This window comes from Protomyctophum bolini (genome assembly GCF_963924005.1).
Source record: "Protomyctophum bolini genome assembly, chromosome: 17".
Classification (NCBI taxonomy): domain Eukaryota; kingdom Metazoa; phylum Chordata; class Actinopteri; order Myctophiformes; family Myctophidae; genus Protomyctophum; species Protomyctophum bolini.
The window spans coordinates 18,969,017-18,993,527 of record NC_137878.1 but is presented as its reverse complement, the minus strand read 5'-3'; the positions used below and the strand labels follow the sequence as shown (position 1 = coordinate 18,993,527).

The following is a 24,511-nucleotide window of genomic DNA, read 5'->3' as shown; positions in this document are numbered from 1 at the left end:
TAACATTTTATAGTCAACGGTTTTCACTTTAGATTTTCACTTGTACAAAGAATGGAACTTTACCACAGATTTTTAAAGCTGCTTATAGTAGCCAGAAATGAATAGCCGTGTTGCAGCAATTGACAAATGCTTTTGCTTTCAGCAAAAGGTAGCTGTTGTAATGAAGACAATATTTAGATCACATTTGTGTTTGTGTGAAAATAACAGCTGTTTATATTTCATTGATATCTCTGGGTGCTCACTTACTACATTTTACAAACAGATTCCAGCTTTGTAATTGTAGGCCTACACTAACTGCTTAAATTTGCTAACATTTTAATGAACATTTTGAAAATGTTTAACCAGCAATGTAAATACACAGCTTCTCATTCATATACAGTATATTTACACCTTAACCATTGACCTTTTCCACTCAAAGGATTATTTCATCGGGGCAGCATACTGATTAGGCAGTCTGTTCTTGATTCTAACCTTGACCTTGATTGTGACATTGACCTTTCCAGTCATGTATTGCAGTAAGCAGGGCAACAACAATAATTGATGTAACCTAAAAAAAACATCATATTTTTGTATGTATAAACATAGATGAAGAGGTAATAAGCCCTTAGTCATAAACTGCAATAATAGTATGATAATTTATTGCAGGGACAACCTGAATGCATGTCATGTTGAGAAATATGTTTGGGGGGTGATGGTGTAAGAACTTATTGTGCAGGTTGAAAATAAAATCTATCCAAACCCGAAACGTGTTGTTTGTTGTAAGCTACATTTGCAACACCATTTCACCCAGGATGCATGGTTAAGTATGACACTGGATCTAATCAACGGAAGGGCAACTATAATTAATATAATTTGTCCTAATCATGATAGCCGAGATATTTGCTGTTCAATGTTACCTGAGTGTAGGCTACATCTGGAATCTGCTGGGTCTTAAGTCACACAGCCACACAGGCCTATAGAAAGCAAAGTGATACCTGAACTCCTGAAGATATACAGTATGTATTTTAACCTCAAAAGGTCAATCTAGCTTCATTTGCATGGCACGACAGTCATGCCCTACTTGTAGGCTACCCCTCTCAAATTATAAACCAAATGTCTGGGTAGGGTCTGCCTGTAAATTGTAATGCTGTAACATAGGCTACACAGAGCACTACAGGGCTCTTAATTAAACAACCCACTATTGCCACCTTGTGTCGAAAATAAAACATAGCACCGTACCTTGGAGAAAATCCTCTCGCATGCAAAGACATGATGCAAGAAAAACAATTACATTGAATTTGGTGCCAGACCATCAAACAAAACTGAATAAATCAAGCTTGAAAAATAAGAAATAGATAGGCCTACCTAAAAATCGAGGGCAAATAATTAAAAGTTATCCTGCAACATTGGTCGGGGGGGTAGGACCAAGGGATTTGGGATTTGTTTATAAACATTTTGGTATTTGTTTATAAACATTTGTGATTTGTTTATAAACATTTGTGATTTATTTATAAACATTTTGGGATTTGTTTATAAACATTTGGGATTTGTTTACAAACATTTGGGATTTGTTTATAAACATTTGGGATTTGTAAGTCTCATGGGGGGGGTAGGACCACTACCAGTTTACCTGTAGTAAGTCTCATGGTCGGGGGGGTAGGACCAAGGGATTTGGGATTTGTTTATAAACATTTTGGTATTTGTTTATAAACATTTGTGATTTGTTTATAAACATTTGTGATTTGTTTATAAACATTTGTGATTTGTTTATAAACATTTGTGATTTGTTTATAAACATTTTGGGCTCTGTATAATATGTTGCCTAGGGCCTCAAAAGGCCTAGAACCGGCACTGCCTGCATGGCCTTTGGGGTTCAAATTATCGTGGAGTTAACTTGGCCTGGGGGAGTTAGACATATAGCCTTCTTATAAAATAACAAATTCTGGTCTAAGAGTGCTTTTAGAAAATATCAACAATGGCAGTGTGATCCATGATTGATTGATTGAAATATTTATTAACAGTTTGCAGAATTACAGTACATTTCAAGCACAAACTCAATACAAAGTGTGAGTGGACGACCCAATTAAGCATTACACTTGTTTACAAGAGGGTCCACCATGTTCAATTCATCAAAACATTTAGAGACGTACAAATAGACACTTCTATATATAGTTACAGAACAGAACAGGAATTCATCATAAAGGAATTCAAATATACTGTGGGAAAAGGGGGGGGCGGGGGGGGGGGGGGATTCAGATACGGGGACCAGTTTCCATCACATATCTTCAGCAAAGGATCACACTGGTAATAAGTTCATGGCTGCATCGTGAGCGAGTGTTCCCACACTTCCCAATGTCATTTACCCAGTTCATAATCGTAAAACTCTACTGACATGGTTTGGCGGTGCAGTTCGGCGAGGAAAGGGTGGGGGGCGGATGTCTGCGGCGAAGAGAAGCAGCAGCGTCTGTCAGCAGCACGGTGTAGAAATGCTCTCCAGTTCATGATGTCAGTTTTGAACGTTCATTTGCTCTCGCTTAATTTTGTAGCCTATGTCATATAAAAGACATAGCGGCGCGTGATGGGTTAGGAAATATTATTTTCTTTGCGTATAGGTTACTGCGTTAATATCTGTTACATATCCATTACGCAAACATATACCACAGATAGCCTATTGTGTTTGGGTCTGCAGCATTTTAAATTTCATAAAACACATATTCGTACAAATGTAATGGCATACAGTAGTCCTATTAATTATAGAGCGGGTTTTTTAGCCTAGGCGTAGGCTGAAGATGAAGATGGAGACAACAGGAGATTCAATCAATTTTTAAAATGGCAGAGTCGGATTTGAAAACGGCTACAACAGCGATGGATGCTTTGGCTCGTATCAGTGTGAGTAGAAATTACTGTTTATCTTATCAATTAAAGCATTGTTAAATTATGGCATTGTTGCCGTTCGTTTTGTTTGCCTATATTTGGAGTAGGCCTAGTTCAGAGGAAAGAACGAATTGTATCTACGATGGCATGCCATGCTCCAGAGTCCAGTCTCCACCTGTCGGAACCTTGACTGATTCGCCTATTTCACCATTTTCTGGGCCTAAACCACGGCCCATAATGAAAGTATACACATTCCCAGAGATTGTGCCTAATTCAGTTTACTGTAGCAACAGCTTCTTTACATGTACAGTAGGTAGGCTATACTTACACTTCAATCCATATTATCCATTTCAAATGTGTAGCCTACCACACCAGAATAGTGTATTTTTAAGAACTCTGGCATAGGTTTATAGGCGGCAGGTATAGCTCCATATGACATTAGTTAATTGTATGGGAGCTACAACGTGGTCTATAGCCAACAACATGCGTTAATTGGTTGAGAAGGTGGTGGCACTGGTGGGCATTAGAATGGGATAGGCAGTCTATTTCATGTTAGGCTATAACAGCATACATTGAACTATAGGCTAATTGAACTATAAACCAGCAACAGCATTTATCCTATAGCCTACGTGTCTTGTTTGTGTGACATCTATCTGTAGGCTAATGCATGCGATTGCATGCGTGATTCTGTTTCTGTATTATAGCCACGCTTTTTTTAGGATGGCTTGGGGATGATGGGATGAGATTGCGGGCCTGCCTGCTCGTTTCCATGGAGACGAGATGCAGGCACACGTAGACAGGCTGCTAACAGAACAAGTCGCCTACATCCACGCTGGCGCGGCCCGTAGAATTTGTCGCAATAACGACATTTATGCTGTAGCTTAGACTACAGTTTGTATAGAGGTGTGAACATTTCAAATCCATAAACGGTGATGGGAATTCCGAATTCTGCAGATCTCAAGTCAGTACGCGATGTGCAGAGGCTTAGGCTATGTGTAGCCTAGCACCGTTTGGAACCTCTATATCTACGCTGCGCTGTGTAGCTGTAGCCATAGCATAGTAGCTACTACTGCAGAGCACAGCACACACCACAACGTGGGGAATAAATAATTAGCCTATACGCACGTTATACGTACGCATCAATACGTTTTCAGTCCCGACATCAAAGCTATAGGCTATACAGTTTTATTTTCCCGACCCAGTCACAGACTGTCTCACACTCACACAGTCCCCACACACACACACACACACACGCACACACACACACACACACACACACACCCACACACGGCACACAGTGACAGTTGTCCAGATGTAGCGCGTCTCCTCCACCCCCCCCCCCCTCGTCCTTTATGCTGGGAATGAACGCTAGTCCACTGTCATGGCGCCTAGGCTCCAGGTGAAGGTAAGGATGCGCTGCCGCAACGCGTGTTCTTTTTGTCATGCAGGCCACAGTAACTTGCACAGCAACAGAGGTCCCATTATCCCGCATGGGTACCGCGCGCGAGCTCCTATAGGGCTTGGACGTGATGGAATGTGCTTAATGAGACTGAAATAAGTCCTGGATACTGGAGTGAGATAGCCTATTAGGCCACATTTGGAAAATGATGACAGAAAGGATGAGGGTGAGTGAGTTAAGAAACAAGTTATGGGTTTAATATGGATTAAATATTAAAATGGATTGATGACATCGCCTAAGTAATAAGTGTGCTTATTCATAATGGCCTTGTCCTGCATGCATGCAGCTGGGACCATGACAGTGACTTCGGTCCTGAGTTGCTATATGTAGCCGGCTACATTGATATTGAATTCAGCCTGATAGTTATTTTGAATAGGCAGGCAGTGATTCGTATAAGTCCTCAGAAGGTCATTCTCTGCATGGTCACTTTGACTTGCCCCCTCTGCATCACAGTGTTCAGCTCCAAGTGTCTAAGTGCTTTCCTGTGTAATCCAGCTGATTTAAATTTGCTATAGTGTGTGCGTGTGCGTGTGTGTGTGTGTGTGTGTGTGTGCGCGCGTGTGCGTGCGTGCGTATAGGGTGTTTGTGCATGTCTATATGTTTTGTGTTTTAGAAAATTCTGGGAAAGCTGATAAGACTTTACACTGCAGATTTTAGATTACGCTTGCTGTGTTGCATCACGTTATAGAGTTAGAATCACAGCTCTCTTCTGCAGTAGAGTGGCCCAGCCAGTCAATGCTGCCCTGTTTTTTAAGGTAACTCAATGTGTCAGTGATGTAGCTGTGATGCTGCTGGTGACTTTGTAACAGCTGCACAGGTCAACACATTTAGATGTTTCCACAGTGGCCCTGTGCCAAGGTTGCCACAAAAGGAAACCATCTTTATATACGTTATCTCTAACATGACACTAGACACCTTCAGAGGCAGCTTGATGACGTTTATGTAACATACCACTGCACACAGGTGAAATGTTTAGTCTAGATTAGAAGAAGTTTACTAAGACAAAGCATCAGATATATGCATACATCATAAATATGTCCAAGTCACCATTCCTGGCCAGATGCTCATGCCACTTGAACCCTAGCATCCCTATTCTGGGGGAGAAGAAATCACAGAAAAAAGCAGATATAGGCTATATAGAAACCTTGCATTGAGGAAAGAGGTCAGTGGTTTACCAATAGGGTACGAACTACGAAGTGGCCACCTCTCATCAAAGGTGTTACATTGAAATCGACCCATCCACCTACAGGAGGCCTAAAGTTAAAGCACTGTGTAGTGTGTACTAGTCTACGCACCATTAACACCATCGGGGCCCATGACGTAAATCACAGTCAAGTTCAAGTGCACGGTCATGTGCCCGAGCAAATTAGTGCTATGAAAACTGATCGCATCGCTCTACAGCCTAGAGGCACTTGCTGACGATGGGCACATTATATTAATGGATTAAATAGGCCCGGGCCCTCAAGGTGTTTTAACAATTGGACCTTACTCTATCAACAGCAGAACATCAGCAAATTAACAAATATTTATTTTCTAAACATCACACTGAGATGTGATAAATGGCTATCTAGTATCTACCAACAATCAATGACATATGTCTAGCAAGCATTCTATAGCATTGGAGAATGGGATTATTCTCGTTGAGTTACTCATCTCAATGAAGTAGCAGTGCTGCTAGAGAGCATCCCACTAGTGGACAGGGGTCAAGGGGATACGTGCATCGCTGTGAAAGTCAAGTCTACTTCATTCAATATAGCACCAAATCACAACAACAACAACAACAACACAACAACAAGTTATATCATGACACATTACGTGTAGAGCAGGTAAAAACCATACACTTCCTACAATTCTCCCATGTGCAATTGTGCATGCCCATGGCGATAGCTAAAAGAAAACTTGAACGGAACCTGCCTCTAGGTGAGCTGCCATCTGCCTTGACCGGTTGATCAAGAGAGAGAGAGAGAGTGAGAGTGAGAGAGAGAGAGAGAGAGAGGTAGAGAGAGACAGAGCAAACAATAATAACAATAATAAGTTAACTGTAACAGTATGCAGCTAGTCATGGAAACACTTTATCCTTGTAATGGAAGCCTATGGCCTAACTCACACCTTTCGATCTAGCATACAACATTGATGACATTGAGTGTGTCTTGGCCTATAAAGGCAAGATACTGAACCAGGTGTTCTTCTGACCACATTGGTGAAACCAGACAGAATCTGTCTTTCAGTTGAATAAAGAGTAAAGACACATTCCTGTTTATCCCATAATAACAATATATTTAAACAACATAATGTATAATTTATAAACTATTTACGTAAAATAATAGTTATAAAGGTCTTTACATAAAGCTGAAGATAAATTTAAATATACGCGATGCAATCCAAATGAAAACATGATGACATAGTATAAACTATAAAGTGCAGTGAGAAAGGGAATCGACCAATAACAATTCCAAGCCAAATACATGCGTATGGTCTGCTGTCAGTCTTCATCAGTGTCAGTGAACAGTGTACATCTCTGTTCAGTGTCTCTGTGTGTATTGTGTTACCAATGAGTTCTGTAATTGATATATCTTGAAGCAGGGTCATTGCCATGCTTGCTTTGACCATAACAGGTATGTAACTCTGAGTGTTCAAATGGAACAAAATGGACCCATTGTACATTCTCAGAGTTAAGGGGGTTATAAGTGTGTCCTTGCAAATAAAACATTTGAGAACCACAAGTAGCCTAATATTGGACTTCTAAAGCCCAACACACACCGGGTGTGCAGCGACGCGGCAAATAGAACAGTGGCGTATCGGAGCGTCAGGCGAGGCGTCAGCGCGCGTCGGACACAGACGGTGTGGGAGGCCCTTAATATGCCATTGTTTCATAGTAAATCAGTGTCAAACATCCTGAAGAAAAGAAAGACTTGACATTCAGTAATTGGGTCTCATGATCAAAATAAGAACATTACAATGGTGTGTAAAAAAGAAAATCTAAACTTTGCCACGGACAAGACCAAGTAAAGAAAGAAAAGCAGGTGCGCTTCCTCTGGAAACTGCCCTTGGTTAAGGCAGTGGGTGCTCAGCTTTGAAAATAACTCATAAATCAACTAAGTGGAAAAAGCAGCACTCCAAAATAACTGGCTCAGATGCAATTCCTCATGTTTATCTGAGAAGGCTGATAGACACGTTTCGGCAGTAGCCTTCTTCAGAGTAGATTCAAAAGTGATACCGGGGATGTAGGTCCCTCTTTTAAAGCCAAGATTTGATCATCCCCACCTGTGTAGGGGGGAGGTCCTTACATAGCATCACAGTTTATATAAAAATATAAATGTCTAAGGGCACAGAAAACTACATCAGGAAATCAGAACACACAGAAACCTTAAACAGATTAGGCAGACAGGAACTGAATGTAGGCAAAGTCATCATTTAGGCCCTGTGGTTGCATGGTGTTGAGTTCATGAATCTGAGATAGCAATTTGGGAAGGTTACCCCCTCTGGTGGTGGTAACTTGTTCAACCCCTACAAAGTGCAGAGATGAGGGTGGACCATGTTTAGCCTCAAGATAATGTTTATTAAGGACACATTTGTCCGCATATGGACACATTGATGACCCCTGCTCTGAAGCATAAAAAAAAGGAATGAAAAAGGGACTTTGAGTCGAAAGTATAATTGAAGAATTTCTGATTTACTTATATGATTCACACAGAAGTAACCATGTGTGGCCACTATGCAAAGAGTTTCACATAAGAAGATGTGACTTCAGCACACAAATCCACTGACTGCAGTGATTCAATAATTAATGTACGCTATTTATCTATATTTAATGGGGGGATGCGACCCCTTACTGGCCTTCTGAAATAAATATTTATGTAGACTCTTCTGTCAGCTCTTCATGTGGTCACACTCCTGCTTCTCTTCTTCCAATCATTGCTTACTCCAAAGTATTTTTAGATCTCAAAATCATACCTTTGAGATTCTTGATTGATATTGTTCGTCTCTCTGATGCTTATCCATTTTACATGTGCCATGCTTATATTTTCCCTTCTAAAAGTATATAGATTATCAGCACAGCATGTGTTGTTGGCATAGTTAAGACCTAGGATATCCATCCAAGCCAACAGCCGTGCCCGAGGATGGATGAGCTCAGTGAATACTGGGTGATACAAATACTTTGTTTACTACATGCCCATAGTTATTCACAAAGACAACAAATTATCACTGAACCTTAGCAAAACTAAATACATGATCTTTAGTAATAAAATAATAGATAATTCAGTTAAATTAACAATAAATGACATTGAACGAGTATATGAAAATAAATTATTGGGTGTAATAATAGATAGTAAACAATAGCTATATTATACAAAATAAGAGACTTTGTAAATAAGGACTCACTGTATATTATTACATTTTGTAAAACAATGTTATATATATATTTTTTTTAAGTTTTTTTTTCTTCTCTGTTTCTGTTTTTGTTTTCTTTTTACTCTGTTTTTGTTTTGTTTTGTCAGTAACTAATGTTACTCTTAAAAATAAGCTTTGGCTTCAGCCTACACCTTTTCGGTGCCACCCCTGATTATGCAAACACAACTGTATTTTAACATGTAACTGTAACGTACCAAAATAAGCTATAGTATTCATTCATTCATATCTGTTCATCTCTACATGTTAATGTCCCTTCTTCACTTCTGTCTTTCCCAGTCTAATATGAAGAGCATGGAGCGTGAGCTTCACTGCCCGGTGTGCAAGGAGATAGTCAAACAGCCAGTGGTCCTGCCATGCCAACACAGTGTCTGCCTCATGTGCGCCTCGGAAGTCCTGGTGGCAAGTGGCTACCCGCCGCCAGAACTTCCGCCAGAGCCCAACTCACCGGCCTCCACCCCCAACACACGTTCACCACGCCAGGCACGTAGGCCCGCTCCCAAAGCTGAGCAGAGGCCCATTGACCGTGTCCTACGAGCAGGTATGGATTAGTTAGAGAACTTCTTCTTCTCCAAAATGACAGAAATTTCATTTAACCAATTTAGACCTATATACTTAGTCGTACGTGGACTGGAGAAAATAGCCAATCTACAATTAAGCTCACAACGCAACGCGGCGTGTGGTGCGTGGTTCTTGCACATCGGCTAAATTTCTAATTAAATAATTGGTTTCAAATTATAGTAGGTCATTGAATCTATGTAGGACAAAGCACTTTTAGAGACTGCTTCTTGGTTTGAATGATATATTTCTTCTATGGTGTACTACGGTCAGAGCCTCATATGCTAGTCCACTAGCCCAAGTCGCCACAGAGCATCTATCTGAACAATATTATGTTAATGCTTTTGAACATATTTAGACAAATACAGACAATGCAACATGCAGAAAGCTTGAGATATTTACCATAAATGGAAAAGGAAGCACTGTGGAAAAAACAATGATGAGTTTTGGCTATATATTATATTCATCTGCATATCTTTTTGAGTGGTGCAACCACTCCTACAACCAGCAATGTCCGTGTACACCTATGTGTTCACCTACCGGTATGTATGTGTTCACCTATGTATGAGCACCAGTATGATTACCAGTAGGGGCGCTGTTGTGCCATGCAGAAACAGAGAGAGAGAGACAGTGCTGCACTGTTGCCTACTAATGAGAGAGAGAGAGAGAGAGAGAGAGAGAGAGAGGAGGGGGGGGGGGGGGGGGGGAGAGGGGCGTTGCACCACTCGGTTCACACGGGTGTGATTTTTTCAAATAATTTAAATGTTTTAGCTTTACAAACACTTAATTGTATTTCTGTATTCCAGGGGATAATTAGTGTGGGGAATTGCAATAACGTAAGGAAGCCATTATACCTGTATATTGTTTGTTAATTATATATTTTATATATAAAATGTATATTTTTATAATTGATTTCAATTTGTATCTGAGCCTTTAGTAGGTAACATACCGGTAACAGCACACATGTTATTAAGCCATGGCCCGGAAATTGTCTTCTAAAACATTGTCCGTTCAATTAACAAAAACCTTTTCATATTTAAAACTCAGGTGATCCTATCCTCCTAATTAAAATTTAAAAAAAAAGTCAAAAGATCACTGACAAGCTTAATTTCGAGGTATTTCTGCTTTCTTAGACAGTGCAGAGAGACAGGGTGTGGCAGCATAGACAGAGGGTGACATGCAAAGGCCTGCACCAGATTCAAATCCAGGTCACCATGACAATAATGTGCACTCACTAGGGAGCCCTGACTCACGTTTCTAACGTTAACCCATCATCTTCCTTTACTGTGATGATAAAGAAAAGGAAGTACCTTTTTTTGCACAAAGTGAATATCTCATTTTGAAATGGATTGTTCCAACATTAGCTAAACACTGTCCTTGTTCAATGACATTTGAATTTGTTGTCATTTAGGTAGAGGTCAGGTCTTAGTCTAAATTAATTCGAATCCAAATTACGTAAATAAATAAAGTGTTCATATAGTGACTAGGATAACAGTAACACTTCACCAAATATCACCAAATGTACCATTACGGGTTACATTTGTACACTACACTCTCAGAGTTAAATGAACACTCAGGATTTACTGTGTAGACAGGGCGTGTCTTGCACCAGATTGAAAGATGGTATATTCCCAAATAGCCTAGGTAGACAAAAAAAAGAAAAAGCGATTTGACAATTATTTCTTTTAAAGGCAAACTAAGTTTTAAAATACAAAAAAACTATTAGATATGTCCCTCTCTTATCATTCTCTGTCTCTCTTCTCACATCTACCCCCCCCCCCCCCCTCCCGCCTGTTGTCAAGGTGGATACGGTACGTATCCGGCGCGAAGGCGTAAGGAAGGCCCGCCCATCCCGATGATGATGTTTCCTTGCATCCCCTGTGGCCGAGATGTGGAGCTGGGAGAGAAGGGCCTGACTGAGTGCTTACGCAACCTTACCCTGGAGCGCATAGTCGAGAGGTAGCCTTACACACACACACACACACACACACACACACACACACACACACACACACACACACACACACACACACACACACACACACACACACACACACACACACACACACACACACACACACACACACACACACACACACACACAGACTAATCATCTGCATTTTGCAGATGCATATGAAACTGTGCATGCTGCGTTATGGCCCTTCAGTGCCCAAGATGCTAGAGGTCACATTTCAATGAAGCAGCAGGTGACGGAATGTGCTCTAAATGCTGACTGCTTTTAATCAGCAGGGTCTGAGCTGCTGGAGGAATGCAGTAGTAGGGCTCACACTGCATTGTGACTCCGGCGGCGTAGCCTACTCTGCAACTTCCACTGGGTTGCAGTCTGACAGCATTGTGCTGCTGCTGGCTCCCATTTTAATGCTCTTCATGCTTACGCTCAGTTATCGGCCCCCTGGTGTTTGGACACTATTGTAGCTCTTCTGCAATTTGTATATTGTATATATACTATATCTGTCATTTCAAATTGTCTGTAGAAAACCGTTCCTTTTCAGGAAATGGAAGGACATTTTTCAGAAATAGCAGTACACACACACACACACACACACACACACACACACGCACACAATGTAGTGTACCCTCCCCCACTCTCTCCATTTCCCTCTTTCTCTACAGGTACAGACACACAGTGAGCTTGGGCAGTGTGGCTGTGATGTGTCAGTTCTGTAAGCCTCCGCAGACTCTGGAGGCCACTAAGGGCTGTGCCGACTGCAGGGCTAGCTTCTGCAACGAGTGCTTTAAGCTTTACCACCCCTGGGGCACGCCACGGGCTCAACATGAACATGTCCAGCCCACTCTCAACTTTAGACCCAAGGTGAGCAGCATATATGGTCTGGTTATGGCTGTAATGGCCAGATACATAGATACATTCATGGTCAATGTTAATTATAACTTATAGTGGCAGGGTTCTAATTATGGCAATTTCCGTGCACTTCGGTACAAAACAACGCATCTTGAAAATTACTGGCTGGATTGCCATGAAACTAGCTGAGCACTTTTGTGGTCCCTGGACAATGAACCCTAATCATTTGAGTGACCACAGGACCTTTTCTCTAGTGCCACCCTCTGGCCTTTTTGTTTTAATTCTTATCCCTGTGCTCTTCTAACAAGACAAGGATGTCTGTTTAAACTAATTTGATGCAGGTGGGCGTAGGGAGCAACACGGCCTCTAGGGGCCACTAGAGGGGTTTTAGACTCATACGTTTTGATACAGCAATTTTCAAGAAATGCTTTACAAACAATAATGCAAGAGTAACTCAAAGTCAATAAGTAATGTAAGATGCCAGACATCAATTAAAAATCGTGGTCACAGAGAAACAAACAGGCAAGCACAACAGCTGTATTTAAAAGTGCTTTAAGATGCAATTCTGAAACAACCCTGGAATGCAAAAACACATTTGCAAAGAATCTATGGAAACCAACTGTATTACAGAATCCTATGCTATTTGATATATACAGTATATACACCCTACTAATAATCAAAAATCCTCTCCCCAGGTTCTGACTTGCCCAGAACATGACCAGGAGAAGCTTCAGTTCTACTGTAGGTCTTGTCAGCGGCTGCTGTGCTCGCTTTGCAAGCTGCGCCGTGTCCATGCTGGCCACAAGATCCTACCAGTTGCCCATGCTTACCAGGCCCTCAAGGTCAGAACCTTTCCTTAAAAAGCATGCAGTGTGCATAATATATTAGTGAATTAGTGACTCACTGTCACTGATGTGATGACACAGATTTTCAAGGGAATAAAAAATAGATGCACACTTTGCACAGTGTTTTTTACCAACCTAGAACAATTTACTGTAGTAAATTATAGTAATGCATTGTACTGACAGTATAGTATATTATTGTAAAATAAAGTAAGGTATAGTTATATATATATATATAACGCTATGCATTAGGATTACATCTGTTTGGTATCAATTTGGCTTTCATCTGTTGGTTTGACAGGAGAAGATTACAAAGGAGATGAACTACATATTGGCCAACCAGGACACAGTTTTAACTCAGATCACCCAGCTGGAGTCTGCCATAACTCAGACCGAGGTGAGTAATACAGCTGTCAAACATACTACTGTAGATCACAATGTTAACACTACCAGTCAGCTAGTGGGGGAAAAAATGGCTGTGTCCATTCTGTCAATTTGAATGGCTACATTGGCAGGTAGCCAAACTCTGTTCAATTAGTCTTTCCTGATCCAAAATCTATTTTGGTTGGAACGGAAATAAATTTGAAGGTTGAAGCTTTGACATCACTCACCACTGTTGCCAGGCTGCCGGGAAATATTAGTTGTAAGTGCTGCTGTCGCTAGACATTAGCATAGCTGTAAAACACACTTTATTTAACAGGCATGTTTGAATTATGGGTCTCAAGTCAACACAAACTAAATATTATCTGTTGATGTAAACCCAATCCCACACAAAATAGATCAGATTATATTGGTAAATCTGTTTATTTACTGATGTGCCTAGCCCTAGATGATCTACTGCACGCACGCACGCACACACACACACACACACACACACACACACACACACACACACACACACACACACACACACACACACACACACACACACACACACACACACACACACACACACACACACACACACACACACACACACACACACACACACACACACACACACACACACACACACACACACACACACACACACACACACACACACACACACACACACACACACACACACACACACACACACACACACACACACACAGCTGTAAATGTTCATACTGTACAAATACTACAGACGCGGACATTGTGTTTGTTAGTGTCTGTCAGTATGTGGACTTCTGATTCAAGGAATGTACTTTCAGTTTTTCTGAGATTACTAATAATTGCCACTGGCACTAATCCAATACCTTCTTCAAGCTCACTTCCAAGAGTGCATGTGGCAAACATTTACAATTATACAATCACAGGACAATTCCAAACCTGAGGATATAGCAATTGGGCACCCAAATAATTGTCAACTCAGATTTGATTCATAGTATAACATTAAAGCTGCACTCTATGACCTTCATGTCCTCCCCTGGATTCAAATCCAGGTCCCCTGCACAAGTGCTGACACTTTTACTACTGAGCTAATAATAACAAGTCAGTACTGTTTATATCATTGCCTGTTCATCCACCTTGGCTAAACTCGGGCCCTTGTATCATTTGGCTTTGCGTTTCATTCGAATTTTCAAATACAGGACACATCACTGTTTTCTGTATAGCTTGGCCAACTGGTCATCCCTCACACTCCGTAGGATGCAACATTGGTACATTTCTATTTACAAGCTTAGTATTCTGGGTAAGCTATCCATTCACATAAATACTATGTTATAATTTTCACAATTTCACAATGTTTCTACACTTACAGAAATGGATGCACTATACTTCAGCCAATTGTATAAGCACACACTCTCATGTAATATTGCTAAATTATATAATACTAGAGCGGTGCCTGTGGTGGGGCCTCTACAGTGGTGCTGATGCGATGTGATATGATGCGTCGCGCTTCATTGTACCAAATGCGTCTTTGAACTGTACCTAAGCGATAGTAAAATATTCAATCAATTTGCATGTTTCACCTTCAATCAATCTGTATCTGTGTATCTGCAGGGCTGCAGCTGCAGGCTATCAGAAATTACTTTGGACAGATGGAAAAAACTTTAATTAAACTTGCAGAGTGACAGATTACTTTACCTGCGTTACATCTTCTGATACTGCTGACATGACATAATAATCCCATCTAGTGTTTCATTAGCGCGACGGAATGTGACAGAATAGTCTACAGCTGTGCATTGCACCGGTTGCACCGTCGATATTTTCGCCATGGAAACCACTGCTCTAACCATTAGATGTCCTTATTTGTCACCTGCAGGTGAACAGCATAGCCGCCAGAGAACAGCTGGCTCAGAGTGTCAGGGACCTAACGGCCGCCCTTGCCGAACGCCACGCCTCTCTGACACAGAGCCTGGAGGCAACGCGTCAGAAGCGAGGAGAGGCGCTGGCCGCCCAGGTGGTAGAGAGGAGGAGCATGATGGAGCACGCGGGCCTCATGATGTACACTCAGGAGATGTTGAAAGAAACGGACGCGCCCGCCTTTGTACAGGCGGCCCGCCAGACTCACAACAGGTCTGGGGTGCAAGCCTACCTGGACAGTATCATTGTTTTCCTTTCGTCAGAATTCTTGTACCCTATACTTTTCTTTTATTGCATTATTAACTTTATTTGTTATGAGTTCCATTATGTGTTACATAAGGGACACTTCACCCTTTTTGCAAATAAATATATGTTAATGACATTTAGAAGCTTTAGAACACTTTCCTGGTGGTCTTTATGTGTGTAATATGTGGTTTTAGCTATTTTAGATTGTAGCAGTGAGCACAGTCTCTGATGCCATGGACACTGGTCTCACTACCTTCCTGGACTACAATTCCCATAATTCTTTGGTGCACTGCTCCTCCTTGTGGATAGGGTGAGAGCTGTCTTACTGAGACAACATGTAGTCCAGGAAGGAAGTGAGCCCAGTGTCCATGACATCAGAGACACCGGGCTCACTGCCACAATCTAAAATATCTAAAAGCACATATTACATACATAAAGACCCCCATGAAAGTGTTCTAAAGCTTCTAAACGTCATCAACATATATTCTTTAGCAAAAAGAGTGAAGTGTCCCTTTACATAATCTTCATTGGATAACTGATGACTGTTAGGTTAGCTTACTTCTTTGCCCTCCATTACAGTATTTACCCTGTCATTTGTTGCCTAGGGCTCATGCTATTTACTCTACACTTGAATAAGAGCGTCTGCTAAATTCCTGAACATTGTTTTTAAGTTAAATGGACACAATGTGGGACTAGACTGTTGAATACGAAATTAATTGAGAAATACAGACGTTTTGTGTAATCTATGAACAGATTAACTCTTTTTTATTTTATGATGCAAAACTGTGAATTAGTCAGTCTGCACACTGCAATGTAGCGCTATTTTTGGGTCGTCCATACCTTCTGCAGAATGAAGTGCCAAATAATGATAATGAAGAACGCATGGACACCAAAACATTTTTTCTGATATTTTCCTGTCATGTACCTGCCCTATAATCTCTACAGTATGCTCCATTTTCCATCTGCTCTCATTTCCCCATTTGGCCCTGTCTCCTCTACCTTCACCATCCCAGGTTAAATAAGTCCATAGAGAACATCCAGTGTTTCGCCCTGGCTGCTGATCCTTCCTTCAGACACTTCCAGCTGGATGTCTCCAAAGAACTCAAGCTGCTCACAGAGCTGCACTTCATTAAAGGTGGGAGAGAGGAGGTCGATTTTAGGGGAACATTTGGCAGTGTAGGTGGTCACGCAATTTCTACACACCACTATACAATAGAGTATACAGAAAAGAGCTCAAACTAATCTATTTAGTCAATTATAAAAATCTATTGGAATGTTTTTGTGTAATCTTTTATATTTAACAAAACAAACAAAAAATAAACTTGCTTCTTCATTAATCGGTTATAAGCCGGTTATTGGTTCTAAATATTTATTCATTTTTTACTTAAATGTTTATCCCACGATTTTTGTAACACCATTTCTTTGCTACACTTCTTCTCACCTGACAGGGAGGAGTTTTACCGGTTAGACATAGCATGTGAAAGGAACACATTATTCCAACCAGTTCCTTTCCCCTCCATCAGGTGCCCCGGCTGGCCAGGGGGAGGCAGTTTAGAGACCAGGATTACTGCATGTTTTTTGTGAGGGTGCCTACCCTTAACCTGACGCTGCCAGATCCAAAAAGCTTGCTACACAAATTTGTTTCACAGCTTATTTGGATCTGGGATCGCGGATGCAAATTCGATGACGGGGCTGTTCCTTTTTTTCAAGATACATGGTAGATGATTGGATGGGAGCGTCTGTCTATCACCGTGTGGGCGTGCAAACACAACCAATCATATCGACGTGTCTATATACCGTCACATCCGCATCCCGCCTTTAGCTCACGCTGATTGGTCGGTACGAAACAGATCTGACTCAGGGCTCAACTCTGTCAGAGATCCCAGATGAGTGTTGTGTTGGGGAATATGTTTCCGCAATACCGCCCTCTTCTGGCAGCGTCAGGTTAGCCTACCCTAGGGGACACGGGGAGAACATGCAAACTCCACACTAAATATCGGTTTTGATATATTTTCGGTTAATTGCCCAGCTCTAACCACTATGCCACCCTGCAGAACCACAACTCCATCTTATTTCTTCTCCTCTAGCCCCCCAGGCCCCAGTGATCGACACCCAACGTACACTGGCCTACGACCAGCTCTTCCTGTGCTGGCGACTGCCTCAGGATTCTCCCCCAGCCTGGCACTTTTCAGTGGAGTACCGTCGCCGGGGGGTGGTGCCTGGGGGAGGGTCAAGGGGTGGGGTCAGAGGCGGATTGGCTGCAGCCCGCTGGGGCTGGCAGCGATTGGATGAAGTGAACGGGACCAGTTCAGTGATTGACAGGCTGGAGATGGACAGTGTGTACGTGCTGAGGGTTAGGGGCTGCAATAAGGCTGGCTACGGAGATTACAGCGAGGAAGTGTACCTACACACCCCACCTGCACCAGGTGAGAATATACAAACCTCATTGTCTATTGACTGATAAGATGTCACGAGTGACGGACAATATTAAATCGTTATGCATTTACCGACTGTACACCTTCACTACTGACTCCATTAACAGTGCTCATTTCTTGAATTATGCAACTGATTAAAAGCCTCAGATTTTTCTTTTAAATTTCCAGTTGAAACAAGCATCAAGTTACTTTCTAATTCACATTAAAGCCAAGTCATAAGTTTAGCTAGTCAGATAAATAAGTTCATGCAAACATCAAAATATCCCATTACTTGCACATGCAAAGTTACTCATCATTTAAGACCCATACGCACCTTTGCAATGACTCTCATATACTCATATCAGCCATGATATAATATGGTTTTCATAGTGAGATGCTTAACAATCATTCTCTTTTTTTCTATCCATTCCCATGTTCCTTTTCCATCTCTCTCCTCTCATTCTCTCCTCTACCCACTCATTACCATTCGTTTCCATTCTCTAAACATCTAGCTTCTTCCCATCTACTTGTCCTCGTCTTTCTTGCCGTCATGACATCACAGCTCTACACTTCATCCTCTGCTGCTCTGCTCTCACACAGCCAAACGACATGCATCCTTCCCAACGTAAGAAAGAATGTGCACGAAAAGTTATATTTTTCCAATCCCTGATCTACCCCAGTCATCCTACTGCACAAAGGGTGGGAAATAAACACCAGCCATCTGGCTAATTATTTTTTAGAAGGACAATCTTTCTTCGTGACTCATACAGGCAATCACATCTTTAGACTTTTATGGGAATTTAAGGCCTAATGAATCTACGGTAACCATTAATTCCCTATTCATGTAGCAGTTTTGATTTGCAATGAAACAGCACCAGCACAACTTTAAAATTTTATCAGCTAATTTGGCAGGTAACCAGACATCATTTAGTAAATGCTGTAAAAATGATCAGTCAGACAGGAGGGAGGGAATTTTCCAGCCACTGGAGTTGGTATTAAAGGGGAAAAAAAGGTTCTGTTTCCTGCCTTCTTCGCAATGATCTCTTCCTCTTTCTGTGTGGTCATGCCAAGCATTCCTGTATCCTCCCTCCCATCTACCGTACACACCCAGACACCTCTCCGCCCCTGCCAGTACAGTACCTTCCCCCACAGTGAGATCTGCCAAAGTGCCAGTGCAGATTGTTAAGACGCAAGGCTTAACAATACGGATCGAACACAGAACCGCAGGCCCCTAATGGCTGTGTGGTCGTGTCCTGACTGAGCGGTGTGTGGAAGTGGTGTGTGTGTGCTCCTGGCTGTTCCCCTGGGATGTTCCTACCTCTAAGACTAAGTGGTCTGGGTGGAACTGCACCTTGTGTGAGGGGGAGGCAAAAAAAAAACTATCTGTTCCACCGAAGCTTCTACCGGATACCTTTTTGCTTTGAACTCCCCCAGAGGTCGATATATAGATCAATGTGCGGTTTCTCCTCCTCTTGCAGTGTTGAGCTCACCCCCTCCCCACCACTCCGAGGAGGAGGTGCATGTCTGCTCCTCATTCTCCGACTCCCTGTCCTCCTCCTCTGCAGCTTTCCTGTACTTGGCTTTGTTTTCACTACTCTGACTTTGAATACCTTTACTTTGAATACCTTTACTGGCTCTTATCCACCAAGAAATCTCTGTCTCCATTCCTTTCTTAATCCCTGACCTCGTTTTTGACTGCACCTCTCCCCCTTGTTGTTCCTCTATCATTTCCTCTTCTCCTCCTCCTCCTCCTCCGCTCTCCCTCTTTTTCTCCCTTCTTCCCCCTCCCTCACCCCCTCCTGCCACCCTTCCTGGGCGTCTCTGCTCCTCTCCCAGTGTTGAACTTCTACCTGGACTCTCGCTGGGGCCTACACGCAGACAGGCTGGTGGTTAGCAAAGAGCAGCGCTGTGCCCGCAGTGTGCCCGGCCTCTCCCTGCTGCAGGCCGCCGACAACGCCCTCACTTCCTGTCACCTGACCTCTGACCTCCTGGTAGGGGACGTGGCCATCACCCAGGGTCGGCACTACTGGGCATGCTCAGTAGAGCCGGGGTCTTACCTGGTCAAGGCAAGTGTGCAACCATGAATAACGGTGCAGAGCAATATGGCGGTTGTATAACTAACATTCCATCTGTTGTTTGAAGGTTTGCCTTCACAGAGCTTTACACTTCATCTTCTGTTTCTGTTCATTCTGTCCAGTGGTGGAAAGTATGCACTGGAAAGTACATTTCCACAAGTACTATAGCCTACTTAAGTAAACATTTTGCTAGCCTAATTTTACATTACTTGCGTATGTTATTTTCTACTCCACTACATCTCAGAGGCAAATATTCTTACTCCAGTACAATACTTCTTCTACCACTGATTCTATCCATTTAACAGGTGGGAGTTGGTTTGGAGTCTAAACTACAGGAGTGGTTCCACCTGCCGCAGGACATGGCCAGTCCACGGTGAGAAGCCAGGAAAAGAGAAGTCAAATGCATGAGGCCAGGGATCAAGTAGAAGAAATAAGTAGAGCAGGAAGGAGGCAGAGGATTGAAATCACAGCTTGCTGGTGTAAAGCAGTGGGTGAAATTCCATTTTTCTCTCACGCTCCAGTATTGCGTGAGAAGAGAGGGGTAGATAGGAGTAGAGAGAGCAAAGAGAGAGAGATAGAAGACAGGTTAAACAGAACAAGTACAAATATATATACGGATAGCATATATACCATATGTGAAAGAAGATATGTACATGGTATTTAAGAACGTTAGCATCATGTGCAGGTGTGTGTGTTTTGAAACATAATATTTTAATTGTAGAGGGAGGCAGAGAGTAGGGAAGGAGAGAGTAAACTGAGGAGAGAAAAAGTCATGCTGTATTAAAAATGTAATGTTTATTACGAAATAAACCAAAGTAATGAGCACTCTGAATGCAAGACTGAGTGCAGACTACACATTTGTTTATTTCTATATTATTACATCAGTCAGCACACTCAAGTAAGCAGCAAACATGAGGTACATTTGTTAGATTTATTGCAAAGTTGATGTTTTGATCTACGCGTATACTACGCCAATGAGGCCCTCTGAATTGAAAACGGTGTGTGCTATCCACATCCTCTGACTGTACTGTACTGTATCTCTTCTACAGCTATGACCCAGACAGTGGTCACGACAGCGGGGCGGAGGACGGGCTGGACTCCGCTCCCCCTTTCTGCTTCCTGACCATGGGCATGGGAAAGATCTACCTGCCACAACACACCAACCACCACCACCACCACCACCACGGGAACAGCGGCCGGGACCCCCTCACCAATGGCAACCACCCCTCCTCACCCACGGGGCTCACCTACCCCCTCCCGCCGCGGCTTGGGGTGTCCCTTGACTTTGAGAAGGGACGTGTCACCTTCTACGACGCCCACTCTCTCCGCCCCCTGTGGGAGGGGTACGTGGATTGCTCCGGTCCTGTGTGCCCGGCGTTCTGTTTCATTGGCGGCGGAGCCCTGCAGCTGCAGGAGCTGGTGGCCAATCGCAATGCGGATCAGACCCCGGTCAGAAGGGTGACCATCCAACCCCGCGGCAACAATCTGAATAACAACTGAAGGAGTTTTTTTGAAATGATAAAGTCATAATGGAATGTAAAAGGTAATTGTGAACTATTTACTCAGCGCAAGAGAACGTTATAGACACCTCAGCGATTTTGTTTTGTATTTCATTTGTACAAGGAAACATTTCTATTGCGGGATATATGCAATTGTAATTAAGTTTCTTACATTTTTTGTTACATGCCATTTTTGCAGAAGTTAATGAATTGCTTAAGTAGGGGCTGGTACACTTACCTTTATAATTATATATTTAATGCTTGCACTTGTAGCTGCGCTATACTGTATACATTTATAGTAAATAATGCTTATGTAAATACTGCAGAGTGATATATGTCATATGTCCTTAAAATCTCTATATGTCCCTGTCCTGCTTTGGGCCTTTGTGAGTGTTTTATGTTATAGAACAATGGTTCTCAACAGGCTTTCGACTGGATCCGCAATTCACAATCAGTATAGTGAATACTATAGTCAACCAACTGTCTGATATATTGAACATCCCAATATTCCTTGATTTGTACTTTGTCCCTGTTATATCACTGTTCAGATGTTCACCCATTCTGCTTAATCTATTCAACAGTATATGTGTTGCTCAATGCTTACTCTTTCAACCACACAGTTGCTGAAATGTCTTGACGGTTGGTGGAATGTTCCATTCATCCATCCATTCATTAAAACCCCAACCAAAGTTATTATTTTTGTTTTGTGGGATGTAAATGCTGTTGTGATTGAGTGGTAGATTAGAGGTAGAGAGCAACGAAGAGGCAATACTGTAATTAGAAGCTCCAATTATACCTCTGCTACACAGCTAATCACTGGCTTCAGATGGGATCCGTTTATGAATTGTATCCTAAGTATATGAATACTATGAGTGTGTGTGTGTGTGTGTGTGTGTGTGTGTGTGTGTGTGTGTGTGTGTGTGTGTAGTGCGTACGTGCGCGTGCGAGAGAGTACATGCATGTGTGCGTGCTTATGTGGTGCTGACTGATAACCACATTGATTTATTGCCTGATGGTAAAATTGTTTTGACTCAAGGGATATTTTTGATTAGCTTAACCTGGCTTGATTGTAAGTTAATGAGCTGCGCTTCTTAGGAAATGATAAGCAGATTTAAGCCCATGTAAACTTCACCTGCTGGCAGAATGTTTGCAAAGCAAAACTCATTAAAACACGAGAAAATAAGGCTGAATAAATACAGATTGATTACCTTATGAAAACATGTATTTGTTTTGTCGTTGTTACTGCTGAGTTTATGTAACAACTAACAATATGCTTAAACATTGTGATAAGCAGCATTACATTTGTAACAGTGAGATTCAGTACTGAGTTTCACCACTTGGAGGCAGCAAACTAACATAAGTCACCAGAAATCTCTCCTCACCATTGACATTACAGTCATGTTGTAGCCATTTCCATAAAAACTATGCTGTGTTAGCATTGACTGCTTAAATGAACATTTACTCCAAAACCCTTTGAAGTTATAATTAAACATGTTGAAACTAGTTATCCTGTCATCTGATGACAAGGCAGGGACAGCCTGACATACATCCAGACAGTTTGTGCTGGCAGGGACTGTCATGCCATGGTTTAGAAGTATTGATTAATTAATATTGGATAACCTTGTAGTAGCCTATATGACTGTGCCAGGTTACTAATATGCTGCCACAGCAGCCTCCCTGGCCACAACCTGCACTACTGCAGTCACTTAAGCCAATAATAAAGTAACCATGCAGCCCATACATGTCAAGTCAACGAATTCAACACATATGGCTTTGAGTCCTGCCAAATTCCCAGTTAGGCTGGTTGTATTGAGTGTAAGTGTGGTGACGAATGACAAGGTTATGTCCTTACAACAGCTCAGACACTTCTCTGGATAAGTGTATCAGCAAAACCACCTAAAATGTAAATATGAAAATACATTTGTATAGTGCTCAACGGGCACCACTTATCCATGACATACAGTATGAAGGTAAGAGCAGGGCCCTTGAGACAACAAACACAGATAACCATAACCAGGTCATACAAGTTCATGAACTCTACACAAAGCCTTGTTTAGCCCAAAGTTATTACCCATGGGCTTGCTTGACATAGATTTCTAAAGTACTAATGAGAAACGTGTGCCCTCTGTTGGTAGGACTGACAAATTTATATGGAAAAATATTGCAGTCACTCTGAGACTGAATGAAATGAAATTATATCGTTTTTGAACACACATCACGAACCAGCCGTCTGGCAACGGAATTCTTGCTAAACAAAAATGAACACCTTGTGAGCGAGAGAGAGGTGCCCACGGAGCATAATGACAGACATCTGCTTGCGATAGGGCATTAACACCTTACATGTGTGGGTGCTTTGCATTCCTTACGTAGACGTAATGTAAATCACTACAGTATACTCTTTACGAGCTTCGATATTGAAAATCCGACATATGTGTTTAATTGGACCCATATTCAATAGGAAACCATGGGGCGGTTTAGAGCTGCCTCTGCCAAGAAGGGAAGATAAAAAAATGTGGGGGGGGGGGGGGGGGGATTTAGTAAAAAATAATAAAGCCCATAGCCTTGACGCGGCCCCGGTTCTTTTGAAATATATTTAAAATAATACTCTCTGCCGCCACTAGCTTTAACTGTGATCCCCTGTGATACAGACTAGAGTTTACATATTGTATTCATACCATACTGTATATACGTATGGTATGAATGTATTGTAAACCCCACTTTCCTCCCCTCCATTCTCAACACTGTCCATCTCTCTCTGTGTTTCTCCACTTCCCCGTCTTTCTCTTGCATCCACCTCTACCCCTCTCTGACTTCCAGCTAGGCTCCTTCTCTCCTCCTGTCTCTCTTTCTATCCCTCGCTCTGGCTTTTACTCCCTTCTTTCTCCATCTCTCCATCTGATCTCTCCCTCTCATGCTTCTACTCCTCCGTCTCACTTAGCCCTCCTCGCCTTTTCTCTATTTCCATCACTCCATCTATGGCTGTTTCACTCTCTCTATCCCTCCCTCAATCTATCCCGGCCTCTTCCCCTCTTTCTATCCGTCTCT

The 24,511-nt window shown here is 42.2% G+C and overlaps 1 protein-coding gene across 1 annotated transcript; it reads left to right on the top strand.

Annotated features, from left to right (window-relative positions):
• Positions 1-4,225: 4,225 nt before the first annotated feature.
• trim46b (tripartite motif containing 46b) lies at positions 4,226-22,121 on the top strand. Its single transcript, XM_080786987.1, has 12 exons — positions 4,226-4,258; positions 9,002-9,248; positions 11,083-11,239; positions 11,915-12,113; positions 12,797-12,943; positions 13,245-13,340; positions 15,192-15,445; positions 16,492-16,613; positions 17,566-17,904; positions 19,729-19,958; positions 20,273-20,340; positions 21,017-22,121. Exons 1-12 carry the CDS (start codon positions 4,235-4,237, stop codon positions 21,465-21,467), a joined length of 2,334 nt encoding a protein of 777 aa, XP_080643113.1. The 5' UTR covers positions 4,226-4,234; the 3' UTR covers positions 21,468-22,121.
• Positions 22,122-24,511: the final 2,390 nt, after the last annotated feature.